This window comes from Staurois parvus, unplaced genomic scaffold, assembly GCF_062004578.1.
Source record: "Staurois parvus isolate SC_StPar_1 unplaced genomic scaffold, SC_StPar_1.0 ptg000102l, whole genome shotgun sequence".
Taxonomy (NCBI): Eukaryota; Metazoa; Chordata; class Amphibia; order Anura; family Ranidae; genus Staurois; species Staurois parvus.
The window spans coordinates 1977429-2004773 of record NW_028317898.1 but is presented as its reverse complement, the minus strand read 5'-3'; the positions used below and the strand labels follow the sequence as shown (position 1 = coordinate 2004773).

At 40.8% G+C, this 27345-nt stretch overlaps 1 protein-coding gene across 2 annotated transcripts in view; it reads left to right on the top strand.

Annotated features, from left to right (window-relative positions):
* The window catches only part of RYK (receptor like tyrosine kinase), a 211694-nt gene that overhangs the window by 95107 nt on the left and 89242 nt on the right, over window positions 1–27345 (top strand). The window contains exon 7 of one of the 2 annotated variants that reach the window (XM_089671227.1): window positions 1723–1824. In XM_089671227.1, coding sequence (XP_089527353.1) covers window positions 1723–1824 — 102 coding nt within the window. The remainder of the gene's footprint in view (window positions 1–1722; window positions 1825–27345) is intronic. The other variant, XM_089671226.1, reaches the window with a different exon arrangement.

Below are 27345 nucleotides of genomic sequence, written 5' to 3'. Positions count from 1 at the left end.
AGCTGGATTAGGATTAAAAATAGTCAATGTTGATTATTGAGAGAGTGAAGTTCTGCTTTAAGTCCATGCATGCATAACAGTGTAGTAAGCATCCTTCACTACTTAAAGGACAAGTACAGCCAAAGTTCTTTTAGCTGTACTTCTGTGAATCACAGGAGTGCAGTTCGTTCTGCACTCTTGTAACCCATTTTCAGCTGACAGTGGACTGAAGCTTTCTGTCATTTGATGTCATTCAGCCAGTCCAGGCTGGGGAAAGATACTGGCTTTAAAGTCAGGATCCACCTCAGAGTCTGGATTTACACCTGGCTGAGCCGCTTGCTGATCTGCTGAGAGCCTGAGCCAGCCGCTCCCTCCCCCTTCACAGCCCAGTGCTCCAGTGAGCTTGGGGGGAGCAGAGCATACAGCGGTGACTGACAATCCCCACTCTCTGCTCAGAGCGGCTGTGAGAACTCAGCGGTCATGTGAATGCAGATTCTCACCCTTAGAGCCAGTAGGGGAACAGATGCAGCATTGAACTGATTCTGCATCCACCTAGGTAAGTGTGATTTTTATAAAAAAAAAAAAAAAAAAAACAATCCCACTCTTTTAATATGCTGTGATGTGTGTGCAAAACTCTTACCCCATCCTTACCCACTGGCTCTGGGTCCCTCAGCGCAGCTTCACTGAACTTTCTTTTGAGTGAGCTTGTGCACTCAGCTCACAGCTACAGCAACAACTCGCGAGGAGTGGCTTGTGTGGGCTGTGCTCTTGAATGAATGCAAGTCTATTCATCACTGGCTGGGAACACGCATGTGAGAAGACGCTCTGAATTCTGATGTGATCACATTAGTAAATTTACACTACAGCAGGTAAAATTTAATTTTTAAAAAAATATCCTGCTGAACTCACACCTGAGCAATATGATGTGTAATTTATTTATTGCTGTGTGACAACATAGGTCTGCCCTATGCACAACAAACACACCAATGTAGCTCGAATACCCTTTTATGGGCACTGAACCAAGTGCATTTTGCTGCGTGACTGCTACCCCCATATGGAGTGCCATTTAGAAATAGTCACCGCAAGCGCAATCCACATGTTTCTTGTGCTTCTGAAAATGCTGGCAATTGTGCCTGTGTTTCCAGAACACTTGGGTGTGAATGCAGCCTTGGTATCACGTTAAGCTCTTCTGTAGGCTTGCAAAACTAGTGTATTGCATTATCGAGAGATTTGTGGTGGTGGTAGTCAGCTTTAAATATTAAATGCTTCCACAGTTCATATCCTATCAGCATTGAATTGAATGACTTTGTTTTTGTAATTGATTAATATATGTTATCTCGGACACACTGTGTCTAACCAATTGTGTTCTTTTACGTAGTATTGCTTTTTAGTCACAATGCTTCACATGACTATACTGTAACACAGTACTAAGACTCGGTTGTAAATTGCCTTTAGATTAGTATCCCTTTTTTTAGGGATTGATATAATGAAGCAAGGCAAAGAACAATGCTGTGCAGTAAACCATGTCAAGAATTCAGAAATTTGCTTTCATTAGCTGAGACAGTTGAAAGGCTTCTGTGGTTTATAGCATACCATCACTTTCTGGGTTAATATTATTCATATAGAGTTATGTGTCTGTAAAATCTAAGCATAGACTGTGAAATGAAGTCCATATATTCATATACCTGTTTTCGTCAGTTGGTGTAGTGCAAAAATGTGTATTGTACTTTTTTCTTTTTGCAGCGTAAGTGACAGCAGCAGCTCCCAGGGACTCTCTCAGCCTTCTACACAGACGACACAATACCTGCGAGCAGACACCCCTAACAACGCCACGCCTGTCACCAGTAAGAGTTCATTTAGCAATGTACTAGTATTATACTGTGGCGTTCTCACCGATCTTGCTTTTGTCCATATAATCCAGCATTGTTTTCAGGTACACCGAAAGGTCACAATCCAGTTTTTCTTTTGCACACAATGATAACGTTTAATATGCTCTGTTGAAATTGTCCTGTGAAAAATTTGACTGTAGAAACTTAAAATGGATATAAAAAGTCTACATAGCCCTGTTAAAATGTCATACACACCTAGTGCATTAGCCAAGGTTTATTGAAAGGAGTGAAAATTAAAAACATACTCACAGACGAAGCATGTATCTAAAAAGCATTGAAAAATGACAATGGACACAACGGCAGGCAAGGTGTTCCCACTGTCAGTACGGTCAAATGGCTGATGCGTTTCGGGGACGAATCCCTTTCCTCAGAGCTAATGACCAGCCTCTGATGCAGATGTGTAATGAATGGATAATGGAAGTCTTGCTGGTGATGCCATGGCAGTGGGAACACCTTGATGCCATCGTCATTTTTCAATGCTTTTTAGATACATGCTTCCTCTTGTGAGTATGTTATTATTTTTCACTCCTTTCAATAAACCTTGGATAATGCACTAGGTGTGTGCGCCACCTGTTTTCTCTCTATCCAGTGGCTGATCTCCCCGTCTGAGGAGGGCTGCACCCCTGAAGCATTTCCTTTTGGTTGTCGCTGTCCTGGTACCCTTGACTTCCCTTTTGGCTGTGCATATCTTGAGGCGCTGGAGAGTACATTCGATATCCTGTTAAAATATCAGCTTTCTGTGATGTAAAAAAAATTAAACAAAGATAAATCAGTTCAGAACTTTTGCCACCTTTAATGTGACCTATAAACTGTACAACTCAATTGAAAAACAAACTGAAATCTTTTAAGGTGGGGGTGGGGGAGTAAACATAAATTAAAATAGTGGGGTGTGCACACCCTCTTATAACTGGAGATGTAGCTATGTTCAGAATTAAGCAAGTACATTCAAAATCATGTTAAGTAGGAGTCAGTACACACCTGCCATCATTTAAAGTGCCTCTATTGTCTGCTATTAAAGCGGTCATATTGGTGCTGTTCCGACTTGGTCGGAGCCGTACCGATTTCTATAGTAGTACATGTGCTACTTTTGTTGCGATTTGCATAGACATCTGTGTCAGATGTCTTGCAAATCGCAATGAAATCGGCAGGTCACCCGATTATTAAATCGTGCCACTTCACTGTAAGTCACACGATTTCAAAATCTGCTTTGCTGTGCCCGGGGGGGTGGGGGGCAAGTCACATCCTACAGCAAATCCATGGTCCGCAAAGAGCTTCCAAAGCATCTCCTTGTTAAAAGGTATCAGTCAGGAGAAGGGTACAAAATAATTTTCAAGACGATAGATATACCATGGAACACAGTGAAGACAGTCATCATCAAGTGGAGAAAATATGGCGCAACGGTGACATTATCAAGAACTGTGCATCCCTCCTAAACTGATTTAAAATACGAGAAGAAAACTGGTCTGGGAAGCTGCCAAGAGGCCTACAGCAAAATTTAAAGGAGCTGTAGGAATATCTGGCAAGTACTGGCTGTGTGGTACATGTAACAACAATCTCCCGTATTCTTCATATGTCTTGGCTATGGGGTAGAGTGGCAAGACAGAAGCCTTTACTTAAAAGAAAAACATCCAAGCCTGGCTAAATTTTGCAAAAAAAATCTGAAATCTCCCAAAAGCATGTGGGAAAATGTGTTATGGTTTGATGAAACCAAGGTTGAACTTTTTGGTCATAATTATAAAAGATATGTTAAAAAACACTGCACATCACCAAAAGAACACCATACCCACAGTGAAGCATGGTGGTGGCAGCATCATGCTTTGGGGCTGTTTTTTCTTCAGCTGGAACTGGGGCCTTAGTCAAGGTAAAGGAAATTATGAAACGTTCCAAATACCAGTCAATATTGGCACAAAACCTTCAGGCTTCTGCTAGAAAGCTGAACGTGAGTAACTTCATCTTTTAGCATGACAACGACCCAAAGCATACACCCAAATCATCAAAGCAATGGCTTCACCAGAAGAAGATTAATGTTTTGGAAAGGCCCAGACCTGAATCCAATTGAAAATCTGTGGGGTGATCTGATGAGGGCTGTGCACATGAGATGCCCACGCAATCTGACAGATTTTGAGTGTTTTTGCAAGGAAGAGTGGACAAATATTGCCAGGTCAAGATGTGCCATGCTGACAGACTCATACCCAAAAAGACTGAGTGCTGGAATAAAATCAAAAGGTACTTCAACAATGTATTAGTTTAAGGGTGTGTACACTTATTCAACCATATTATTTTAGTTCTTTATTTTTACTTCCCTACACCTAAAAGATTTCAGTTTATTGTTCATCTGAGCTGTACAGTTTGTTACATTAAAAGTGGAGAAAGTTCTGTAATGATTTATCTTTGTCTCAGTTTTTGACATCACAGAAACCTGACATTTTAACAGGGGTGTGTAGACTTTTTATATCCACTGTACACTTGTCAGGTCTGTCTGATCTTCTTTAAAATAGTATTAAAGGACACGTTCACTTTTGAAACACGTTAAATGTTACACCCATTTTTAGAGGTCCACTCACATGACTGCGTCACTCATTCAGTTTCCTGTGAATTAATGCCTACAAGTGCTGTCACCCGTTGCGGCTAACAGCTTGTAGTTCTCAATGAACTACGAGGGTGCTACTGAGTGGTCTGGTAGTTCATTGATTCTTCCTCAGGTACGGGCATACAGCTATGATGAGAATCTGCAGGAGCCTGAGGGTGCATCTGTGATCTGTTGATCGCTGGCGCAAATCTCTGTAGGCTCTTTTAAAGAAAAAATAATAAAATGCACTTTTTTTTTTTTTTTTTAACTTCTAGAAGTACATTTTATCTTTTTTTCAAAAGGTGAACTTATCCTTTAAATCAGTACACAGAGAGCTACCTGCTGTTCTCAGGCCATCTTATATTTTGGTGATAGGACTAATTTAAAGCCAGTAGTGTCTTTGCTGTAGTATATGCAGGGATTAGGCTCCTGGTTTTCAGTCTTATTTAATTTTCACATTGTGAGTTAGGTTAGGGTTGTTTATACTAGAGTTATGCCTAGTTTATTAACCACTTCCCGACCGCCCTGTAGCAGAACTACTGCTACAGGGCGGCAGGGCTGCGCAAAATCACTCATATATACGTGATTTTGTATTTCCGGGTAGGAGGCACGCGCACCGCCTTATCCGCGCCGCCATTGGCGGCTACAGCTGTCAATCACCGGGTCCTGGCCAGACATTCCCCGCCGGCACCTGGTGATTGCCGAGGAACACTGACAGGGGAGAGGTCTGTATGTAAACCAATACAGATCTCTCCCCTGTCAGCATCAGCATGCTGCTTTCTATTGCTATGCATAGCAAAGCAATAGAAAGCAGCATGCTTACACAGTAAATCACACACACACACACACACACACACACTTAACTCTTTGATTGCTCCAGATATTAACCTCTTCCTGCCCATTGTCTTTAGTACAGTGTCAGTGCTTTTTGTTAGCACTGATCACTGTATTATTGTCATTGGGGATTCAGTGGCAGTCAGTTCCCTCCCAGTGTCAGAATGCCCGCCGCAGTCCCACTATAAGTTGCTGATCGCCACCATTACTAGTAACAAAATTAAATATTCCAGTGTGTGTGTATATAGATATATATCTATATATAGATATATATAGATATCACCATTTGTAAACGCTATAACTTTCACGCAAACCAATTAATTTACACGTATTGGAATTTTTGTAGCAGAATACATTTTTGCCTAACTTTTATGATGAAATTTTACTTTTTTTTTTTTTTTTAATTTTTACTGGATATGTTTTATAGCAAAAAGTCAAAAATATTTATATATATTTTTTCAAAATGCAGTCTTTTTTTGTTTATAGCACACAAAAAAAAACCGCAGAGGCGATCAAATACCACCAGAAGAAAGCTCCATTTGTGGAGGGAAAAGGACATAAATTTCATTTAGGTGCAGCATTGCATGACTACGCAGTTGTCAGTTAAAGCAATGCAGCGCTGTATCGAAAAAAATGGCCTGGTCAGGAAGGGGGGTAAATCCTCTGGTGGACAAGTAGTTAAATATGGTTAAAAAAAGTAAGGGCGCCTTTTAAAAGGAAAGATTCCCTTTTGATGGTATTTTTTTTTTCCTCCCTTCAGGACAAGTCCAAAAAAAGGTAAAGTGATCTGTTGCAGTGCATTAGCACGCATCATGCATCCCAGGAGTCTTCAGGGGCATTTTCTTTTCTTTCATATGTGGGAGGAGAGGAGGGGCTTTCTCTGCTAAGCACACCCTCCTACCTTCATTCCTGAGCTAAGGGCAAATGGATTCCAGGAAGTAAAAGCTACATGAATCATTTGTCCTATCTTAACCCCTTGACGCTGACGTAACACAAATATGCGGCCTCACGGACCTGGGCTTTTTTCCGTGGGGCCGCATATTTGCGTACCTGTCTTTGTGTTGGGAGCGCGCCCCTCAGCGCGCTCCCAGCACCGAGACCGCGGTGTCACTGAGAGCACCGGGTCCCGTTTTAACGATCGGGACCCGGGACTCCCGGTCCCGGGTCACATGATCGCTGTGATAGCCTCTGATTGGCTATCACAGTGATCAGTCACTGTGCAGCCCGGCCCCCTTGTTTTTTTTTCTCTCTCTCTCTCTATGAATGGAGAAGAGAGATACATTGTATCTCTCGAACTCCTGTCAGAGAGAAGAAAAAAAAAGTTTGTAAAAAAAAAAAAGATAAATAAATATTAAAAAAATAAAAGAAAAAATAAAAAAAAATACCTAGATCAAGGTTTGATCTAGTTCAGTGCCAGGGTTAGTGTTTAGGTCAGGGTCAAAGGTCAAGGTCAGGATTTAAAAAAAAATTGGTATCCGTGTCAGTTAGTGTTAATGTCAGTGTCAGTTAGTGTTAGTGTGTTTTAGGTAAAAAAAAAAAAAAAAAACACAAAAACAAAATGCGCACTATGGTTTCTGGGCTGTACTACGGGTACAAACAACAAATAACATACACATATATGGTATCGCTGCGATCGTCAAGAGCTGGAGAATTTATTTTGGGTTGCTCTTTGGTGGTAGGTTATGGTCATAACAAGAAACACATAGCTAAATAAAAAAAAGGATTTTTTTTTACTATTTTTGGCCAGTTTTCCTTTGATAATAAAAAAAAAAATCAGGAGATATCCATTACCATTTACCACCAAATGAAAGCCCAATTTGTCCTGAAAAAATCAAGGTATAATCCACCTGGATGTGCAAAGTAGTTGTGGTGATATGTACGGTTTTGCTATCCCATGTCAACGGTGCAGAATTGTGCTTAGGCCTCTAGATTTGTTTTACCCTTAGGCGTGAAGGGGTTAAGATGGCTGTGACAAGAAATGCCATAAGTTATTTTTAAACCACTTGCCCTCTTGAGGATTTACTCCCTTTCCTGACCAGGCAATTTTTTGCGTTACAGCGCTGTGTTATTTAACTGACAATTGCGTGGTCATGCAACACTGCACCCAAATATACGTCCTTTTTTTTTTTTTTCCCCCCGCAAGTTGAGCTTTATTTCCCACAAATTGAGCTTTTTTTCAGTGGTATTTGATCGCCTGTGCATTTTTATTTTTTGCACTATTTAAAAAAAAAAAAAAAAAAAAAAAAAAGGGGGACCGACATTTTTGAGGAGGAAAAAAAACAATATTTTTGTCTTTTTGCTATTAAAGATGTCCAGTAAAAAAATGTTAAAAATCAAATTTCGTCCTAAATTTACACCAAAATGTATTCTGCTACTTATCTTTGCTAAAAGAAAAATCCCAATACCTGTAAATTTATTGGCTTACGTGAAAGGTATAGCGTTTACAAATGGCGGTGTATATATACTGGAATTTATTTTTTTTACTAGTAATGGTGGCGATCAGTGACTTCTAGCGGGACTGCAGCGGACATTCTGACACTGGAGGAAACTGACTTGGTGTCACTGACATCCCCAGTGACACCAATACAGTGATCAGTGCTAAAAAAAAAAAAGCACTGACGCTGTACTAATGGCACTGGGCAGGAAGGGGTTAACATGAGGGATGCTCAAAGGGTTAACTGTGTGCAAGGAGTTTTTTTTACTAGGGGGCCGTGTCAGTGTGCTTTAATGTAATCGCATTGCTCTGGATGGCTGTGATGTGCAGTTTTCAGAGGACTGTTCTTTTGCTCCCAGTTGTGTGATATACACTCATAGCTGATCATGTTTTGATTGGCCACAATAATTTTTTGTTATTATGCCTCCTGTACAAGAAACAATGGTTTGTGGATGAGGTTTGAAATGGTCTGGTTTGGCATTGTAATGGATCCCTATTCAGCAATGCAATGGGGGGGGGGGGGAGCAGAGAACATGAATCCCCCTGTCCAATGGCAACGGTATGCAATCACTACACCGCTTTATTCCTCTTTTTACTGCAGCGTCTGTTGGTCTGTCAGTGTCATGCATGTGAACTCAAATCCAATCATATTCGTAAGCCTTTTTTATCTAGAAATAGATACAGCCTATATCAGTGTTTTTATATGCATCTTTTTTTCTTTTTTTTTTTTTTTTGTAACAACATAAAGGATACCTCCACCATATAGATATTACATGTTACACCCATATTTTAGGGTATAACATAGTTGCAATTGTACTCCAGTTCTTGCTATGGGAATTTGTATGCCCTAATTGCTTTGTTTCTGACCAGAAGTGGCATTTCTTTTCAGTCTAAATTGATCGAAGTGATGATGGGGCAAACTATCTTATGAAGAATTATTCATCAAAATGACAGGAATTTTCACTTTCATCTTATACTCAATGCCATGAAATAGGTTGAAAGGAATTGAAATTGTGGCAACAAATGATTGCTTTGAAGCCCTCTGTAAGCTGGGAATTGCCAGAATCATAGCTTCCACAGGGATTTGGACTCCCCATGCCACAGTTCTGACTGTCCCAGCTCTTTCACATAGAATGAGTCAGATGCTTTTCATAGGTTTTGGCCATTTTATTTTTGTACCTGGTGCTGAACAGCACAGCCAGGGAGTAAAGGAGAGGCTGTGGATAGAGATAAAAAGCTGGGAGCATGGACAACCTGTCATTGAAGTATATGGGCTTAGCAATTGTAATTATTCACTCGCACCTGTCAAAAATAGTAGCAGGGTTCAGTGAATTCCTGCCACTACCATTTGCACCATGACACAACGCCTGTGCGAATTTAGCCTTAGAAGATGTCTGTATTCATTCTCCATGGTTTAATTCTATGGTGGAATGTAGCCACCCTTTTTGACCGCTCCCAAGACTGCTTAAGAACAACGGGCTGTGGGATTTGTAGTGTGCATAGAGCAGTGCACATGACCGCAGCTGATGTGCACTGCTTCTTCCAAACAAATGGAAGTGAGAGAGGAAAAGGAGAGGTTTGGGAGCTCATGAAGAGTGTTACAAGGCATCAAAAAATGCAGTAACAATTATTTCAGGGTTTTAAAGTACTGGATGTGTATGGATTATTTTTTTAGAATAAGGAAGATTAGTATTAATTTAAAGCGCAACTATACTTGATGCGCTGTTCCCGGAATTAGTCTCTGGCCGCTGACATCTTTGAGCTGCCTGCTTCCGGATCTCAATTGCTGGTCGCTGTCATTGGCCAGAGCAAGATTATGCTACTCCTGCACATTCTTGGAAGTCCCATCAGATTCCCCATTGCCAAATTTGATCTAGCGCAGCTTACTTTACAGGGGCAGACAGGCAGGTAGGTGACTTTTTAATGCAGACAAAGCATGTCTCTTCTATATTACAAATTCTGCCTGTCCACCAGTTCCATTTTAAGTGGAATCAGGAGGCTGCATTGCTTGCTGATGGAAATGGCCACCTTGTGCATTTCATTTTAAACGTCTGTGGCATGCATATTTTGGTTTGAATTGTTTGCATTCTGGCTTTGATGTCCTCCTAGGGACAGTGCCTGAGTTTATATGTTCTTCCTGCATTTGTGTAGAAAAATAAATATACTGATAAGTTAGCAGATCAACTTCTGACCTAAGTGACGTTGGTAACTTATAAACTTCTACTGGAGTGGACTGTGATTGATTCTGCCTGTATGTCTGTAAGCTGCTAAGCCCCTGCTTATTCCAAGTAATTTACTAAGTAATGGTGTAAATATTCAAATCGAAAGAATGGGGGCGCCACCTCCAATTCCAGAATATAAATGGGGAGAAGCCACCTTAACCACTTGCCTACCGGGCCCTTTTACCTCTTTCCTGCCCAGGCCAATTTTCAGCTTTTAGTGCTGTTGCACTTTAAATGGCAATTGCGCGATAATGCAACACAGCGGATCAGCGGAAAGAGCCAATGACTTCAGCTCTGTCATGTGATCAGCTGTGTCCAATCACAGCTGATCGCATGTAAATAAGGAAATGCCGGTTATCAGCATTCCTCTCGAGCTGTCACGAGAGCTGGTAATCGGTAATCCTAAGTGGGGACATCTACACTGATAAGTGCCCTGATGATCAGTATAGCCCCATCAATGCCACCTGTCAGTGCACATTTGAGCTGCCTGTCAGTGCCGCCTAACAGTGCCATTCAGTGCTGCCTATCAGTGCCATATGAGTACTACCTTTCTGTGCCCATCAGTGATGTCTGTCAATGCCTCCTCATTAGTGCCCCTAAGTGCCGCCTATCAGTGTCCATCACTGCAGCCTCAATTAGCACATATCAGTGAAGGAGAAAAAGTACTCATTTTACAAAATGTTATACAGTCATGGCCGAAATTGTTGGCACCCTTGATATTTTTCCTGAAAATCAAGTATTTCACACAAAAAAGGTATTGCATTAACACATGTTTTGCTATACACATGTTTATTCCCTTTGTATGTATTGGAACAAATATAAAACAGAGGCAGAAAAGCAAATATGACATAATGTCACACAAAACCCCAAAAATGGGCTGGACAAAAGTATTGGCACCCTTAACTTAATATTTGGTTGCACACCCTTTGGAAAACATAACTGAAATCAGTCGCTTCCTATAACCATCAATAAGCTTCTGACACCTCTCACCCGGAATTTTGGACCACTCTTCCTTTGCAAACAGCTCCAGGTCTCTCTTATTGGAAGGACACCTTTTCCCAACAGCAATTTTAAGATCTCTCCACAGGTGTTCAATGGGATTTAGATCTGGGCTCATTGCTGGCCACTTCAGAACTCTCCAGCGCTTCTTTGCCATCCATTTCTGAGTGCTTTTTGACGTATGTTTGGGGTCATTGTCCTGCTGGAAGACCCAGGATCTTGGACGCAAACCCAGCTTTCTGACACTGGGCCCTACAGTGCGACCCAAAATCCTTTGGTAATCCTCAGATTTCATGATGCCTTGCACACAGTCAAGGCACCCAGTGCCAGAGGCAGCAAAACAACCCCAAAACATCATTGAACCTCCACCATATTTTACCGTAGGTACTGTGTTTTGTTCTTTGTAGGCCTCATTCCGTTTTCGGTAAACAGTAGAATGATGTGCTTTACCGAAAAGCTCTATCTTGGTCTCATCTGTCCACAAGACGTTTTCCCAGAAGGCTTTTGGCTTACTCAAGTACATTTTGGCAAACTGTAGTCTTGCTTTTTTATGTCTCTGTGTCAGCAGTGGGGTCCTCCTGGGTCTCCTGCCATAGCGTTTCATTTCATTTAAATGTCGACGGATAGTTCGCGCTGACACTGATGCTCCCTGAGCCTGCAGGACAGCTTGAATGTCTTTGGAACATGTTTGGGGCTGCTTATCCACCATCCGGACTATTCTGCGTTGCAATCTTTCATCAATTTTCCTCATCCGTCCACGACCAGGGAGATTAGCTACAGTGCCATGGGTTGCAAACTTCTTGATAATGTTGCGCACTGTGGACAAAGGCAAATCTAGTTCTCTGGAGATGGACTTGTAACCTTGAGATTGTTGATATTTTGCCACAATTTTGGTTCTCAGGTCCTCAGACAGTTCTCGTCTCCTCTTTCTGTTGTCCATGCTTAGTGTGGCACAGACAGACACACAATGCAAAGGTTAAGTGAACGTCTCTCCTTTTTATCTGCTTTCAGGTGTGATTTCTATATTGCCCACACCTGTTACTTGCCCCAGGTGAGTTTACAGGAGCATCACATGCTTGTAACATTCTTATTTATCCGCAGTTGTGAAAGGGTGCCAATACTTTTGTCCAGCCCATTTTTGGAGGTTTGTGTGACATTATGTCGAATTTGCTTTCTTTCCTCCCTTTTTTTGTTTTGTCCCAATACACACAAAGGGAATAAACATGTGTATAGCAAAACATGTGTTAATGCAATACGTTTCGTGAGAAATACATGATTTCCTGGAGAAATATCAAGGGTGCCAACAATTTCGGCCATGACTGTAACAGAAACTAAGAAAAAAACTTTTTATTTTTTTCTTCAAAATTTTCAGTAGTTTTTGGCTTGCTTAGCAAAAAATAAAAACCCCAAATGAAAGCTCTATCTGTCTCAAAACAATTATACAAATTTCATATGGGTACAGTGTTGCATGACCGCGCAATTGTCATTCAAAGTGCGACAGCGCTGAAAGCTAAAAATTGGCCTGGGCAGGAAGGGGGTGAAAGTGCCGGTAGACAAGTGGTTAAATACTATCATGAATATATATTATATCAAAGTCCAATAAAATTGCTTAAATTCATGCAAGTGAATCACACAAACTATATTGTGACCCAGTAACAGTGCTCCAAGAGTCCTTGAATGTGCTTCATGTTCACAATGTGCCACATTATTCCACCCTTCACAAGTGTCTTGTCCAGAGTGCTCCCTTTAGCTGTGTTCACACACCGGCTACAGTTGACCCTTATAGACTAAGCAGGTCAATATGCGCCTTATACTGTGCCAAAATTATTCTGCAATGGTCAACTATAGCTAATGATTGAACACTGCTTAAGGGGGGGGGGGGGTGGAACTCTGGACAACAAAACACTTGGGAAGGGTGGAATAATGTGGCACATTAAGGTGGAGCACATTCAACGATGTTTGGAGCCCTATTGCTGGGTCACAGTGTAGTTTTTGATGTGATTCACTTGAATTGACAATTGAAGAAATTTTATTGGACTGTGATATACTTTGAAACATTTTCATGATTGTGTTATTCAAAGTGTTACTTTACCCAGGACCCTGCATTCACTATATCTGGTCTCACACAGTACACACAACATGGAAATGCAATTATTTTAGTAAATATAAACTGCTAAATACCTTTCCTCATCAGCAGTTAGAGCAGTCTTGTGACTTCTATTAGTGTCCAGCAGAGCACTGGTTAAAGCTTGTAGGAGGCGGTTTCCTTCTCCTCTGACTGTCCTATGAGGATCCCTGTGTCTGGGCAGTGCTGATTGGTCTTGTGTTGATCACATGCACTCTGCCAAGAAAAAAAAAACTTTCTAACAATACACACCAAACTGAGATGGATTGGGGACAGTAGAAGGGGAGGATCAGAGAAGACAGGACCAAATCTTTTTTTACACAATGTAGAGGATTAACCCCTTAGGTTACACAATGAGTATAACAAGCATGCTTTATTGCAGACTGATTTTACTGTGGCGGGCTTAGTAACACTTTAGGCACTCTGCACTTTGAGATGGTTATTGTATAATTTTGCAGATAAGTCAAGTTTACACATTTGTTATTTAGCACATGTAGGGTATCGCTGCTCTTTTCTCTTTTTTGTTTTAAAGTAGAACTATAGACAAACTTTTTTCATTTTGCATAGAGCACGGAAGGGTTATAACCCCTTTTTTGTTTTTTTTTTGGGGGGGGGGGGGTTTCGCCGCCTTTGTCCCATTGGGATTTCCCTTCTCTTCCTGTCTCAGTCAAACAGGAACTGAGAGGAAATCCCTGCAAATTAAGGGAATTTCTTGGGGACCCCCAGGTCACCAGAACAAGCGTCACCATTGTTAGAATTCCTCTTGTTAATTTTCTGGGGACCTCCTAAAATTAGGGATTTTCTTTTACTTTCACTTACATGATAATGGTAAACAGGACAAATAGAGAGTTTGAATCTTCCTAATGGGGGCACAGACAGCAATATAAACTATTAAGCATTCTAATCCATTCCCACTTTGTCCAAAAATGTGCCCTTGGTTATACTTATTGTCTTTCAAAAATACAGTTTTAGCATTAATGTATTACTGCCACCAGGTGGCGATCAAGACTAAGATATACCCAACATCTTCCTGCATTACCCCCATCACAAAGCCAATGTGAATTTGTTGTTCAGGTTTGTTTTTTTTAATTAAATAAATTATATATTTGTGTAAATTTCGTTCGGTGGGGGGGACCTTGTTTAGATTGGTGCTCCTAAAATATTGTCTGGTGTCCAGTCATCTTGAAGTCCATCCTAAAATGGTGTTTATTGGGTGGGCTTGACTGGCTGCAGTTATGCATGTAACAACCTTGGTGGGGAATTATTGAAAAATGTCAGCCCATAAAATGGTTTGAATATAATGTTGGTTAAAGGCTACTGAAATATGGTGTGAGTAGTAAGGAGGTTAACATGTTGCAGTGATGATGCGCGGGCTTCAGATGCTCAAGCGCAAAATATGGCTGAGGGTGAACTGTCTAAAAGGTTTTAAGATGTCCTAACTGTGTGAATTCCTGGAATCATAACTTGCATGCTATGATCAGTGGTTCCATTGTTCCAAGCATTAGGTGGGCACTACATAGAATGAACAAGATTAGTCACCTTGTTCTTATTGAGCTGTGTGTGTTTTAATATGGAATATGTATGAGCTTCTCATACGAGAGTGTTAGATATTTTGGTCTTGGGAAAACTCAAGGTTATTTTGGTGACCATTCATCATAATATTCGGTGAATAATCTGATTTAGCCCCTCAAGGGATCACAATGTTCTCCTCCCCATCTGGATATCAAGTTTCTGACAACTCATGGCCAATTCACGAGGACGCTGACCTAGTGTTACTTCTCTGGAAGGACATTCCGTTTTGTGGGTTAATATCCAACTATTTATTGTGAAAGCTTGACAGTGTAAATTTTTTTTAAATTGATTTTTAAATGAGTTTGTTGGCATCTAATTGAAAAGACCTTAACGTGGTTGGAGAGGCTGAAGTTTTTTTACCTTCATGCATTCTATGCATGAAAGTAAAAAGCCTGTGTGCAGCAGCACCCCCAGCCCCCTCAATACTTACCTGAGCCTCATCGCGATCCAGTGATGTGAATGACAGCCTCGGCTGTCCCTGGTCTCTGCCTCTTCATTGGCTGAGACTGCAAGCAGGAGCCACTGGCTCCCGTTGCTGTCAATCACAGCCAGTCAGCCAATGAGAGAGAGGGGGTGCGGAAAGCCACAGCTCCTCATGTGAATGGACACATGGAGCAGCGGGTGCCCCCATAGCCAGCTGCTTGCTGTGAGTGCACCCAACAGGAGAGAGGGGCCAGGAGAGCCTGCAGAGGTCCCGGGAAGAGGAGGATCCAGGCTGCTCTGTGCAAAACCAATACGCACAGTAGGTAAGGATAAACATGTTTGTTATTTTACAAAAAAAAATTAAAAAATTAACCTTTAGAATCGCTTTAGACTAACCCTATGATGTAAACCTAATGAAGACAGAAATATGACATAAATAGTCAGGCTGTGGGGTTAATTCTGGCTTGCCTATCTACTGAGTGATTAATATTAAATAGTCTAGTGGCTTCATATTTGTTAATGGTTTGTGACCCGCCGGGGTAATTTTAAGCTAACTTCGATATGACAGTCCCAAGGTTTCCATCTTTAAAACACGCTAAAGGTCACATGCACTTGGGTATATGAATTTGTATGCTGATTTTTAAACATTTTTCCATTTTTTTTTTTTTTCCTGCCAGAAATTGGCACAAAAAAGGCCTCCTAATGTTGTGTATGTATGCGCAAAAGCATTCTACTACCCATGATATTTGTTCTGGTCTTTAGAACACATTTCCACTTATGTGTTGTATGTGAATAAAACATGCTCATAAACTCCTCCCTGAAGCAGCTTTGGTGCATTTTTTTTTTTTATGCCACTAAATGCTGCTCTTAAAATACTGCTATAAACAACTTGTTTGTGGCCACATAGAACTGTGTTTAGAGGCAGAGAAAAACATTTACGCCTATAAAATTGGCAGGTTTAATGCCCATGTGCATGAGGCCATTAGGACTTATTAGCCCAAAGCAGTCTTTTCAGTTTTAGGTGATGTTAATGGGTTAGATGCTTAACTACCTGATGCCTCAAAGAATTTGATACTATGGAAACTTTTGTGTGACCTGTCTGGTATAGAAAGCATAAGCAGGTGTGATACTAGCTTGCTTTGTATTTTAGGGGTGAGGGGGTAATTCAGTTTGTCATTTGCCATCTATAACTGAAATATCTGGCTTTGTGTGGATTTGTTTTGAACTTTTCAATCTGTTTTGCAGAACTCTCCAACCCAGCTGTTTGCTGGGGGTGCTATAGCCTCTTGATTTTTGTTCTGCTGCTTAGATTTTAAGTTCAGCAAAATGTAAGCGTCTGTGATGGTCCTCCCTTCTGCAGTACTTTCCCGTTTGGAGTGTACAGGTAGAATAGAGCTGAAAACTGTTGCCCTGGTATTCCTTTGATTAGGCACCTGTGTGCATGAAACACATGATGGGGAAGATTTACTAAAACTGGAGCACTCAGAATCTGGTGCAGCTGTACACAGTAGTCGGTCAGCTTCTAACTTCAGCTTGTTCAGTTACAGTGATATAAATTTTTTTTTTTTAAATAACAAACATGCCATACTTGCCTGTTTTGTGCAGTGGGTTTGCACAGAGCAGACCCGGTCCCCAACCGGCATTCCTGACCCCTCCCTCCTGCCAAATGCCCCAGAGCAAGTAGCTTGCTATGGGGCAACCAAACAGGCTCGCTCCCAAGCTGCAGCTCTGTGTGTCCACTTACAGAGCTGCAGCTTGGCTCTGCCCCTCTCTCTCGCCTCACTGGCTGTGATTGACAGCAGAGAGAGCCAGTAGCTCCCAATGCTGTCACAGCCAATGAGGAGGGAGTGTCCCCAGAGAGCCAAGGCTCATGCACATGGGGGGGGGGGGGGGCTGCACAAAGAAGGTATTTTACTTTCATGACTTTACAACCACTTTAAGCTTTGGCAGTAAAACTTGGAAGCTGATTTGTATGTAGAGTTGCACCATATGTTGCACTTTTTAGTTTTAGTAAATAACTCAATATATCTATTCTTGATGGACCCTGTAATGCTTGTTTTTATGAATGAATAAAGAAGGTGACTTGTACATTTGGAGTGCCGTCATCCATTGCTATATGTAGGTATCTGTTAAAGATGATGAGATGAGCTTGGTATTTTCTGCTTGAATACTGCTTCCCGGGATTGATTTTTTTGAGAATAGGGGATAATCCACAACTGTTGCCTTATATAAATCATACATTTTGTAACTGTTTTAGCTACGTGTTACATGTTTCGTTGGACTTCCAAACAAATGATACTTCTAGTATGTACTACATTCCTGATTTTAGCACTAGATCGCTATACACATATACACCAACACTTACACCCAATATATATGATTGAGTCTCCACTGTTAATCCAGAATAAATGCAGACTGTTGTCTCTGATGTTTTAGGGCCTTTGCTAATGTACTGTATCTGTAACTCACACATAGATTCACTAGCTCTCGATGCTTAATTTCACACACATAAGCCAGATGTTAAAAATTTTGGAGGCGCTCCAGTCTTCCTCCTAGAAATTACTTTAGCTGCTGACTTTTTAATATAGGAACACTTAACTGTCCAGGGATCCAGCGATGTCCAAGTTCATTCTGCAGTTGGCTTTGGGGGCAGGCAACGGCTTCTTAGGTAAAAGAAAACTGGCTGTGCAGCCGGAAGGTTTCACTGCCGATTTACTGCTGTGCATATGCTAGCCACGCTTAGCTTTGTGAATGGTCCCGCAGTCTTCTGGGACCTGTGTGTATGTCCCGGAAGGCTGTGGGGGGGGGGGGGAGGAGGAGAGGCCAAATTTCCTCACAGATCACGCAATCTGACCCAGAAGTGGGAGCGGGTATCTGTCAAAACCAGGTATAAATGTATCTCAAGAGGTACTCTATAATGACTTAGAAGAATAATTTTGGAATTGGGGGCTAAGAATATGCATGCATCATACAAACTAGGGGGGTACAACTGGGGGAATCAATGGTGGAGAAGGATCTAGGAGTTCTGGTAGATCACAAGCTTAATAATGGCATGCAATGCCAAGCTGCGGTTTCTAAAGCAAGCAAAATCCTCTCTTGTATTAAAGAGGTATAGACTCCAGAGAGAGAGACATCATATTACCCGTATAAATCATTAGTAACACCTCATCTGGAATATGCAGTTCAGTTTTGGGCATCAATTCACAAAAAGAATATCGGGGAACTGGAGAAAGTACAGAAAAGGGCAACCAAACTGATAAGAGGCATGGAGGAGCTCAGCTATGAGGAAAGATTAGAGGAACTGAATGTATTCTCTCTTGAGAAGGGGAGATTAAGGGGGGATATGATCAACATGTATAAATACATCAGTGGTTCATATAGTGAACTCGCTGTAGCGTTATTCACCCTGAGGACATCACAGAGGACAAGGGGGCACTCTTTACATTTGGAGGAAAAGAAATTTAATCTCCAAACACGGAAAGGTTTCTTCACAGTAAGAGCTGTGAAAATGTGGTATAGACTCCCTCAAGAGTTGGTTCTGGCCAGCTCAGTGGATTGCTTTAAAAAAGGCCTGGATTCTTTCTTAGATAATGAACCAAATGCGATATCTCCTGCGCTCCGGGACCCAGACCGGTGGTAAGTAGATGGAATCAGACTCCAAAAAAGCAAGGAGGGGACCACCAAAATAGTTAAGGTCGTGCAGCTCCACACCAAGGCTGGGGAAGCCCAAACAGAACTGTGAGGAAGAACAAAAAAGAAAAAAGAAGCGCACCAACCTTGCGCATTACCTCAGTAACCAAAATTTGTTAGCTCTGAGGAAGAAGGCTTGTCCTTCGAAACGCGTCAGATGTACTGAGTGGCTTCCTCCATGATGGGATTCGCATTTGCATCTTGCCTTTAAAGTCCCTTTGAGGACTGACATGCCTGTTTTTATTCGCTGTTTGTGAGTACCATTCTTTTATTTAATAAATTTTGGTTACTGAGGTAATGCGCAAGGTTGGTGCGCTTCTTTTTTCTTTTTTGTTCTTCCTCACAGTTCTTTCTTAGATACACAGAATATAACTGGATACTAACATTTATAGGTAAAGTTGATCCAGGGAATATCCAATTGCCTCTGGGGGATCAGGAAGGAATTTTTTTCCAGCAGGAGCAAATTGAATCATGCTTTTGCTGGTTTTTTTTTTTTGCCGCCTTCTGGGTCAACTGTGGGTGTAGGATTATAACTTTTTTTTTTTTTTTTTTACACTGGTTGGACTTTTGTCTTTTTTTAGCCAAACTATGGAATGGTGATAAAAACTGCAGAATAGCCCTGTGTAATTAGTTAAGCAAAACTGCTAGTATGATTTTGAATGAAATTGCACACTGTATAAAACTCACTGTTTAAAAAATCAGTGACCTCATCCCTTTGCAGAGAATCTTCCTCTATCCCCGGGCTCTTGGAAGAAGTATATTTTGAAGCTGCGACATCATGTCCTGTTAGTGTTTGTCACTGCTTCTTAAGACTACAAATCCCATAATGCCCTGGGGTTTGGAGTCTGATTGGGTGACAGTGTGGGTAGAACTGTGGGCCTGTTTGGAATGAATCGGACTCCTGGCCTATGCTGTACAGTGGGCAGATCAAACCGGGAGTATGACAATCTCAGATACACCTGCTGCAGCAAGCAGTGATGTAATCAGGTCACCACTCGCTTTACTGAGCGCTACAGTGGGTGGGGAATGTGATCCCTGAATTTTCCACTTCTTAAGTGATTTATCAGTACTGACTGGCATATTTAAGGCATTGGACATCTTTTTATATCCTTTTCCTTCTTTGTAACATTTCATTACCTTGTTATGCAGGTCTTTTGATAGTTCTTTTCTGATCCCCATGGCTCAGTCTCTAGCCTGCTCAGTGTACCCACATGAGAGCTAAAAACTCAGACTTTTTTTACACAGACGCTAACTGCAATTTAAAAAGTCATAGATATGGGAAATTAACTTTCTAATTCTGATTTTTAACCTATACCTGTCACCTTGTGCGTATGTACCAAGGTCAAACATTCCAGGGTATGTACACTTTTGATCAGTGCCATTTGGATGATTTCTGTTATGATTTTGAAAAGAAGCCAAACAACTATGTGACAGTTAATGGCTTCATATGATCATTATCCTTAGACAGTTTTTGGCATGATCAGTCGTCATATCAATATTGATATGTAAAATTTCATGATTTCTGACAGGTTATAGAAACCTTTGAGCACAACTGTGTGTGTGTTTTGTATATACACTATATTGCCAAAAGTATTGGGACACCCCTCCAAATCATTGCATTCAGGTGTTCCAATCACCTCCATGGCCACAGGTATATAAAATCTAGCACCTAGGCATGCAGACTGCTTCTACAAACATTTGTGAAAGAATGGGCCGCTGTCAGGAGCTCAGTGAATTCAAGTGTGGTACCGTGATAGGTTGCTACGTGTGCAATAAGTCGATCCATGAAAATTCCTTGCTGCTAAATATTCCACGTTCAACTGTTAGTGGTAATATAACAAAGTGGAAAAAACTGGAAACCGCAATTCAGCCACAAGTGGTAGGCCACATAAAATGACAGAGCGGGGTCAGCGCATGCTGAAGCGCACAGTGTGCCGAAGTCGCTACCTGTCTGCAGAGTCAATAGCTAAAGACCTCCAAAGTTCATGTGGCCTTCAGATTAGCACAACAACATTGCGTAGAGAGTTTCATGGAATGGGTTTCCATTGCCGAGCAGCTGCATCCAAGCCTTACATCACCAAGTGCAATGCAAACTGTCGGATGCAGTGGTGTAAAGCACACCGCCACTGGACTCTAGAGCAGTGGAGACGTGTTCTCTGGAGTGATGAATCGTGCTGCTCTGTCAATCCGATGAACGTGTCTGGGTTTGGCAGTTGCCAGGAGAACAGTACTTGCCTGACTGCATTGTGCCAGGTGTAAAGTTTGGTGGAGGGGGGATTATGGTGTGGGGTTGTTTTTCAGGGATTGGGGTTTGGCCCCTTAGTTCCAGTGAAGGGAACTCTTAAAGTGATTCTAAAGGCTTATTTTTTTTTCAAGGAAAAAATAACAAACCTGTCTATACTTAACTGCTGTGTGCAGTGGTTTTGCACAGAGCAGCCCAGATCCTCCTCTTTTCGGGTGCCCCACAGGCTTTCCTGGCCCTTCCTTCCTGTCGAGCCCCCCATAGCAAGCAGCTTGCTATGGGGGCACCCACTGCTCCTTGTGTCCATGTACATGTGGAGCTGCAGCTCGCCCCCCCTTTTCATTGGCTGTGATTGACAGCAGTGAGAGCCGATGGCTTTCGCTTGCTGTCTCAGCAAATGAAAAAAGGGAGTCCCTGGATAGCCGAGACTCCAGTTCACATCACTGGATCGAGAGGGGAGTTAGGTGAGTATTAAGGGGGGGGGCTGCGGCATGTGGAGGAACTTGACTGGCCTGTACAGAGTCCTGACTTCAACCCGAGAGATCACCTTTGGGATGAATTAGAGCGGTGACTGCGAGCCAGGCCTTCTCGCCTGACCTCACAAATGCGCTTCTGGAAGAATGGTCAAACATTCCCATAGACACACTCGAAATCTTGTGGACAGCCTTCCCAGAAGAGTTATAGCTGCAAAGGGTGGGCCAACTCAATATTGAACCCAACGGGCTAAGACTGGGATGCTTTTAACGTTCATGTGCATGTAAAGGCAGGCGTCTCAATACTTTTGCCAATATAGTGTGTGTGTATATATATCAGAGATTAAGTTGTGTAATAAAATGTAATGACACAAGGGAAAAGTATTGAACAGGCTAACTGAAACTTATTTAATACGTCGTATAAAATACTTTTAGTAATGACCGCTTCAAGATGCTTCCTGTATGCAGAAACTAGTTGCATGCATTGCTCAGGTGTGATTTTGACCTATTCTTCCACACAGACTTCAGATCTTGAAAGTTCCGTGGGCCTCTTCTATGAACTGTGATCTTTAGTTCTTTCCGTAGATTTTCTATTGGATTCAAGTCCGGTGATTGGCTGGGCCAATCTAGCAGCTTTATTTTCTTTCTTTGAAACCAATTGAGTCTTTGTGTTTGGGATCATTGTCTTGCTGAAACGTCCACCCTCAATTCATCTTCATCATCCTAGATGGCAGCAGATTTTTATCAAGAATGTCTTGGCACATTTTTCCATTCATCCTTCCTTCAATGATATGAAGTTTGCCAGTACCATATGCTGAAAAACAGCCCCACACCATGATGTTCCTACCTCCACATTTCACGGTTGGTATGGTGTTTCCGGGGTGATGTGCAGTGCCATTTGACCTCCCAAACATGGTGTGCATTATGGCATCCTCAGAGTTAAATTTTGGTATCATCTGACCAGACTGTATTCTCCCAGTATTTCACAGGCTTGTCTAAATTTTGTGCAACAAACTTTAAATGAGCTTCAGCATGATTTTTCTTTAGCACTAAAGTCTTGCATGGTGACCGTGCATACAGGCCATGGTGGCTGAATGCATTACTTATTGTTTTCTTTGAAACAATTGTATCAGCTAATGCCAGGTCTTTCTGAAGCTCTCCTAGTGGTCCTTTGGCTCTTGGACAACTCTTCTGATCATTCTTTTCACTTTTCTCTGTCAGAAATCTTGCAAGGGGCACCTGATTGTTGCCAGTTTATTGTGAAATGATGTTATTTCCACTTCTGGATTCGGGCCCCAACAGTTCCCACTGGAACATTCAGAAGTATAGAAATTCTTCTGTAATCAATGCCATCAGTATGTTTTGCAACAATAAGGTTGCGAAGGTCTTGAGAGAGCCTTTTACCAATCATGAGATGTTTCTTGTGTGACCCTTTTGGTAATGAGACACCATTTTATTAGGCCATCAGTTGAGACTGAACCAGTTGATATTAATTTGCACTGACAAGGGGTAAAATCACACCTGAGTAATGCATGCAACTAGTACATAAAATAAAATAAATAATCCCTCTCCCCCTCCCCCTCTGCGGCTCTATATCAGTTTTTTTTTACTCCATTTTTTGTCTGTGTCTAGACTATATACATACATGCAAACACACATTTTCTGCCCGAAGTTAGGCTTTAAAATAGTAAATTAATTGTATTTAAAATCTGCTGAGGGCAAAGGATGTCCTAACAGAGGAGACTTTAGTGGTCTCTTCAATCATAAATATACCCCCTGCCTGTCAGCAAGTAATGTGATCTGAGCAACACGGCTCAGATCACACGGTCCGATCTGTGTGCCATGGCCAAAGATGTGAAACCTGAATGAACACCAGGTGTAGATGGAAGTGTCAGGGTAGCTGTGACACCGCTGCGCTGGAGGGCTCTGTTTGCAGGCAAGTCTGTCATAATGAGCTAGTATGCGGTGCATACTAGTGCAGTATGGCTTAAACCTGCAGGAGGACCAGCTTTTTATTTTAAAGACACAACTTTACTACAGCTAAAAGGCTCATCTATGAAAATATGCACAAGTTAAATGGTTAATAAAGTAGTCCTCCAAAAGACACTGGCATTAGGCAGTCAAATCTGGGACTCAGCCCAAAGACAAGATTTTGATTTTGCCATATTTTCTTGCTTCAACACAATTTGTGGCCTCAGGAAAGCAATGTGAGAACCTGCAAGAGGGTTGGGTCAGGCTTGTCTTATTCAAGCACTATAAGAACTCTATGATTTAATGTTTCCCTGATATGTGTAACAAGCTTCACCTGGTCATGCTTTTTCTTTTGGCAGCTAGGCTTATCGTAGATTATGTTATTGACGTGTTCATTCATTGTGAAGTAACTCTTTTAAATCTAGAATGCAGTTTGTGCTACCACTTTAGGTGCAGTTTATTTAGCTTTAACTAGCATGTTTGTTTCTTGTTTAATCGTTTCTTGAACATTTATTCTTATAGAGGCACCTGATAGTGTACAGGTACCAAGGTACAGGTTGCCCTGTTCTGGTTAAAGAAAGGAACATTAGTGAAACAATTAAACAGCGCAAAACATGAAATTAATCAAAAATAATTATACACCAAAAACAAAGAGTCCCCTTTAAACATGCAAATAGTGCTCCAAAAAATGTTTAGGATAAGTGTAATACAGAGAAAAGACTCCACGATCCACGCCTTCCTGTGCATACTAATGTATTCCGCACTCACCAGGGATAAAAATAAATTGCACTTTATGGATACAATATTATCCTCCAATTCCCAGGGAAAATATTCTCTCCATAGCCTCCTCCATATACAAGAGCTTCCTTACATCCAACTTCAAAAGGGATTTCCCCTCATAACAATGTGTTATATAGGAAGACAAAGGAGAACCAATAGTGCAATCTTGCAAAGACTTTTAATTGAATAAAATAGTGCTCAATCTACTCACATTATAACTTAAAATAAGTCGCCAATTGACTAAATCCTCCAAAATAGACTTCCTAGTGTAAAACGGATTCCAGAAAGTAAACCAAACTGGCAGCACTGGTTATGACGTAACACACTCATCATAGGAACCCTGAAGTACGCCTGGCCGACATGTTTCGCCCCTCCTCCAGGGCGTTATGAAAGACCTAGACCTCCGGTTCCTCGTCATTTATATGCTACACTGGCGTGCCTCCCACCTAAGAATTAGCCAATCAGCATTACTTATGGTAAATCGGGATAAATAGGGAAATATCCAACCTTCCCATAATGCCACATAGTCATTAATAAGCTGCCAATATGTCCCCTTTCATAATAGATAAGACAATTAAATTAAATTAAAATCAACAATGTATAATAAACAAAATAAAACCAACACAAATCTCTATGACATAGAACCTATGCAAACATATTGTTCACACACCACGAGTGTCACCAGAGATTATGAATGTATCCTTAATAATAATAAAAATTCAATAATAATCAGTATAAAAACATAATACATATAAATATAAAAACATAATACGTGTAAATATAAAAGCATATTACATTGAAATATAAAAACAAATCCGTAAACAAAATTAAATATACCCCATAGTGTTATTTATTCCCCTAAAAGGATAATGGACCCATCCATCCCTATAAATGGGGGGCTATAAAAAAACTACCAATCAGATAAAAAAAGAATTTTAATCAATTTCAACATTGAGCCCTTTTAGGGGTCAGTGTCTTTAATGACAGAATCCATTTCGTTTCATTTTTTGAGATTGATCTGGTCAAATTATTCCCACGCCAGTGAGGTTCCACCCTATCAATCCCACAAAATCTCAAGACCGCCGGATCCTTATTGTGGAACTTCCTAATATGATTGGATAAACTGTGATGTTTGAACCCCTTTTTTATATTTCTAATGTGTTCTCCCAATCTAGTAGACCATTTTCTAGTGGTTCTCCCCACATACTGTAAGTTACACAGGCACTCTAAAAGGTAAGTTACATAGGTACTTCCGCAAGATAAAAATTTACGAATATTAAACACTTCCCCACTACTCTGCGACTGAAATTTTGTAAATTTTTTTGTATTAGGGTCCCCTTTCATATTCCTACAGTACTCGTGGTGTGTGAATAATATGTTTGCATAGGTTTTATGTCATAGAGATTTGTGTTGGTTTTATTTTGTTTATTATACATTTGTTGATTTTAATTTTATTGTTTATTATGAAAGGGGACCCGATAGGTAAACATATTGGCAGCTTATTAATAACTATTTGGCATTGTGGGAAGGTTGGATATTTCCCTATTTATCCCCGATTTACCATAAGTAATTCTGATTGGTTAATTCTTAGGTAGGAGGCACGCCAATGTAGTATATAAGTCCTTTGTAACGCCCCGGAGGGGCGAAATGCGCCAGACATACTTACAGTTTCCTATGTTGAGCTTGTGACGTCATAACCGGTGCTGCCAGTTTGGTTTACTTTCTGGAATCCGTTTTACACTAGGAAGTCTGTTTTGGAGGATTTAGTCAATTGGTGACTTATTTTAAGTTAAATGTGAGTAGATTGAGCACTATTTTATTCAATTAAAAGTCTTTGCAATATTGCACTATTGGTCTTCCTATATAACACATTCTTATGAGGGGAAATCCCTTTTGAAGTTGGATGTAAGGAAGCTCTTGTATATGGAGGAGGCTATGGAGAGGAAATTTTCCCTGGGAATTGGAGATTAATATTGTATCCATAAAGTGCAATTTATTCTTATCCCTGGTGAGTACGGACTACATCAGTATTCACAGGAAGGCATGGATCCGTGAAGTCTTTTCTCTGTATTACTTATCCTAAAAAATTTTTGAGCACTATTTGCATGTTTAAAGGGGACTTTCTTTGTTTTTGGTTTCATCACATTTTGTATTTGGACACAAATTTTATATTTTCTTCATTTTGGTGGTTTTGGACATTTATTTTATAACCACAGAATTTATTATGATTTGTGTGTATTTATTTTTGATTAATTTCATGTTTTGCGCTGTTTTATTGTTTCACTGATTTTTTTTTTTTAACAATCTTTTTGATTCTTATCAAGGCACAGCAGCATTCACTTTAAAATTTTTCACATAGTTCTTGTGGCACAGGTTGTTTTTGTTTAAAGAAAGGAACATGGTGTATCCTACTTAGAAAATGCTTGTTTAGCATTCTGAAAGGAAAAGAAATAATGGTTTTAGTGTGTATTTACTCTTGTACTTACATTTTAAAGAAGGTACAAGTATGACAAGTTAACCACTTCAGATTGGTGTGTATTAGTAATTAGCAAAGATCATTTTCATTACAAAGTAGTGCTTTTTCAAATGTCCATTGAGAACCCTCATCAAGATGGTTTGTTATGTTTGGTGCTGTGGAGTAGCTTTCAAAGTACTCTAGTGCTCCGTGTGGAGATGCCTGTCCTATTCAGCTGCTTCAGCACTGTCTATTCCTGGATGTTACAGCCAGGGGAGCCTCTGATCAAACACGATCTGTGTTTGATCCGATGCTTTGAAGGGCAGAGGAGACATTGGGGGTTTAATAGACCCTTGATGTCTCAATAAAGGGTACCTGTCATTGCCCAAAATTATCGCAATGGCCTTGTTCACCCCTTGTGATAGCAATAAAGTTAAAAGAATGAAGTGTAAAAAAAAAAAAAAAGTAGAAAATTAAAAACACTCCCATCCTTCAATACTCGCACACAAATGCAAACGCGCACGCAGGCCCTCATATGTAATTGTTCATTGCGCCACACATGTGGTATGACTATGGACATTGGATTGAGAAATAAGTCTAGCACCAGAACTCACGTTTAACTCTAAACTAAAAGCCTTTGCTTTCTGTCTGTTATCAAAGTGTCACCTCTGGTCAATTTTAGGTATTG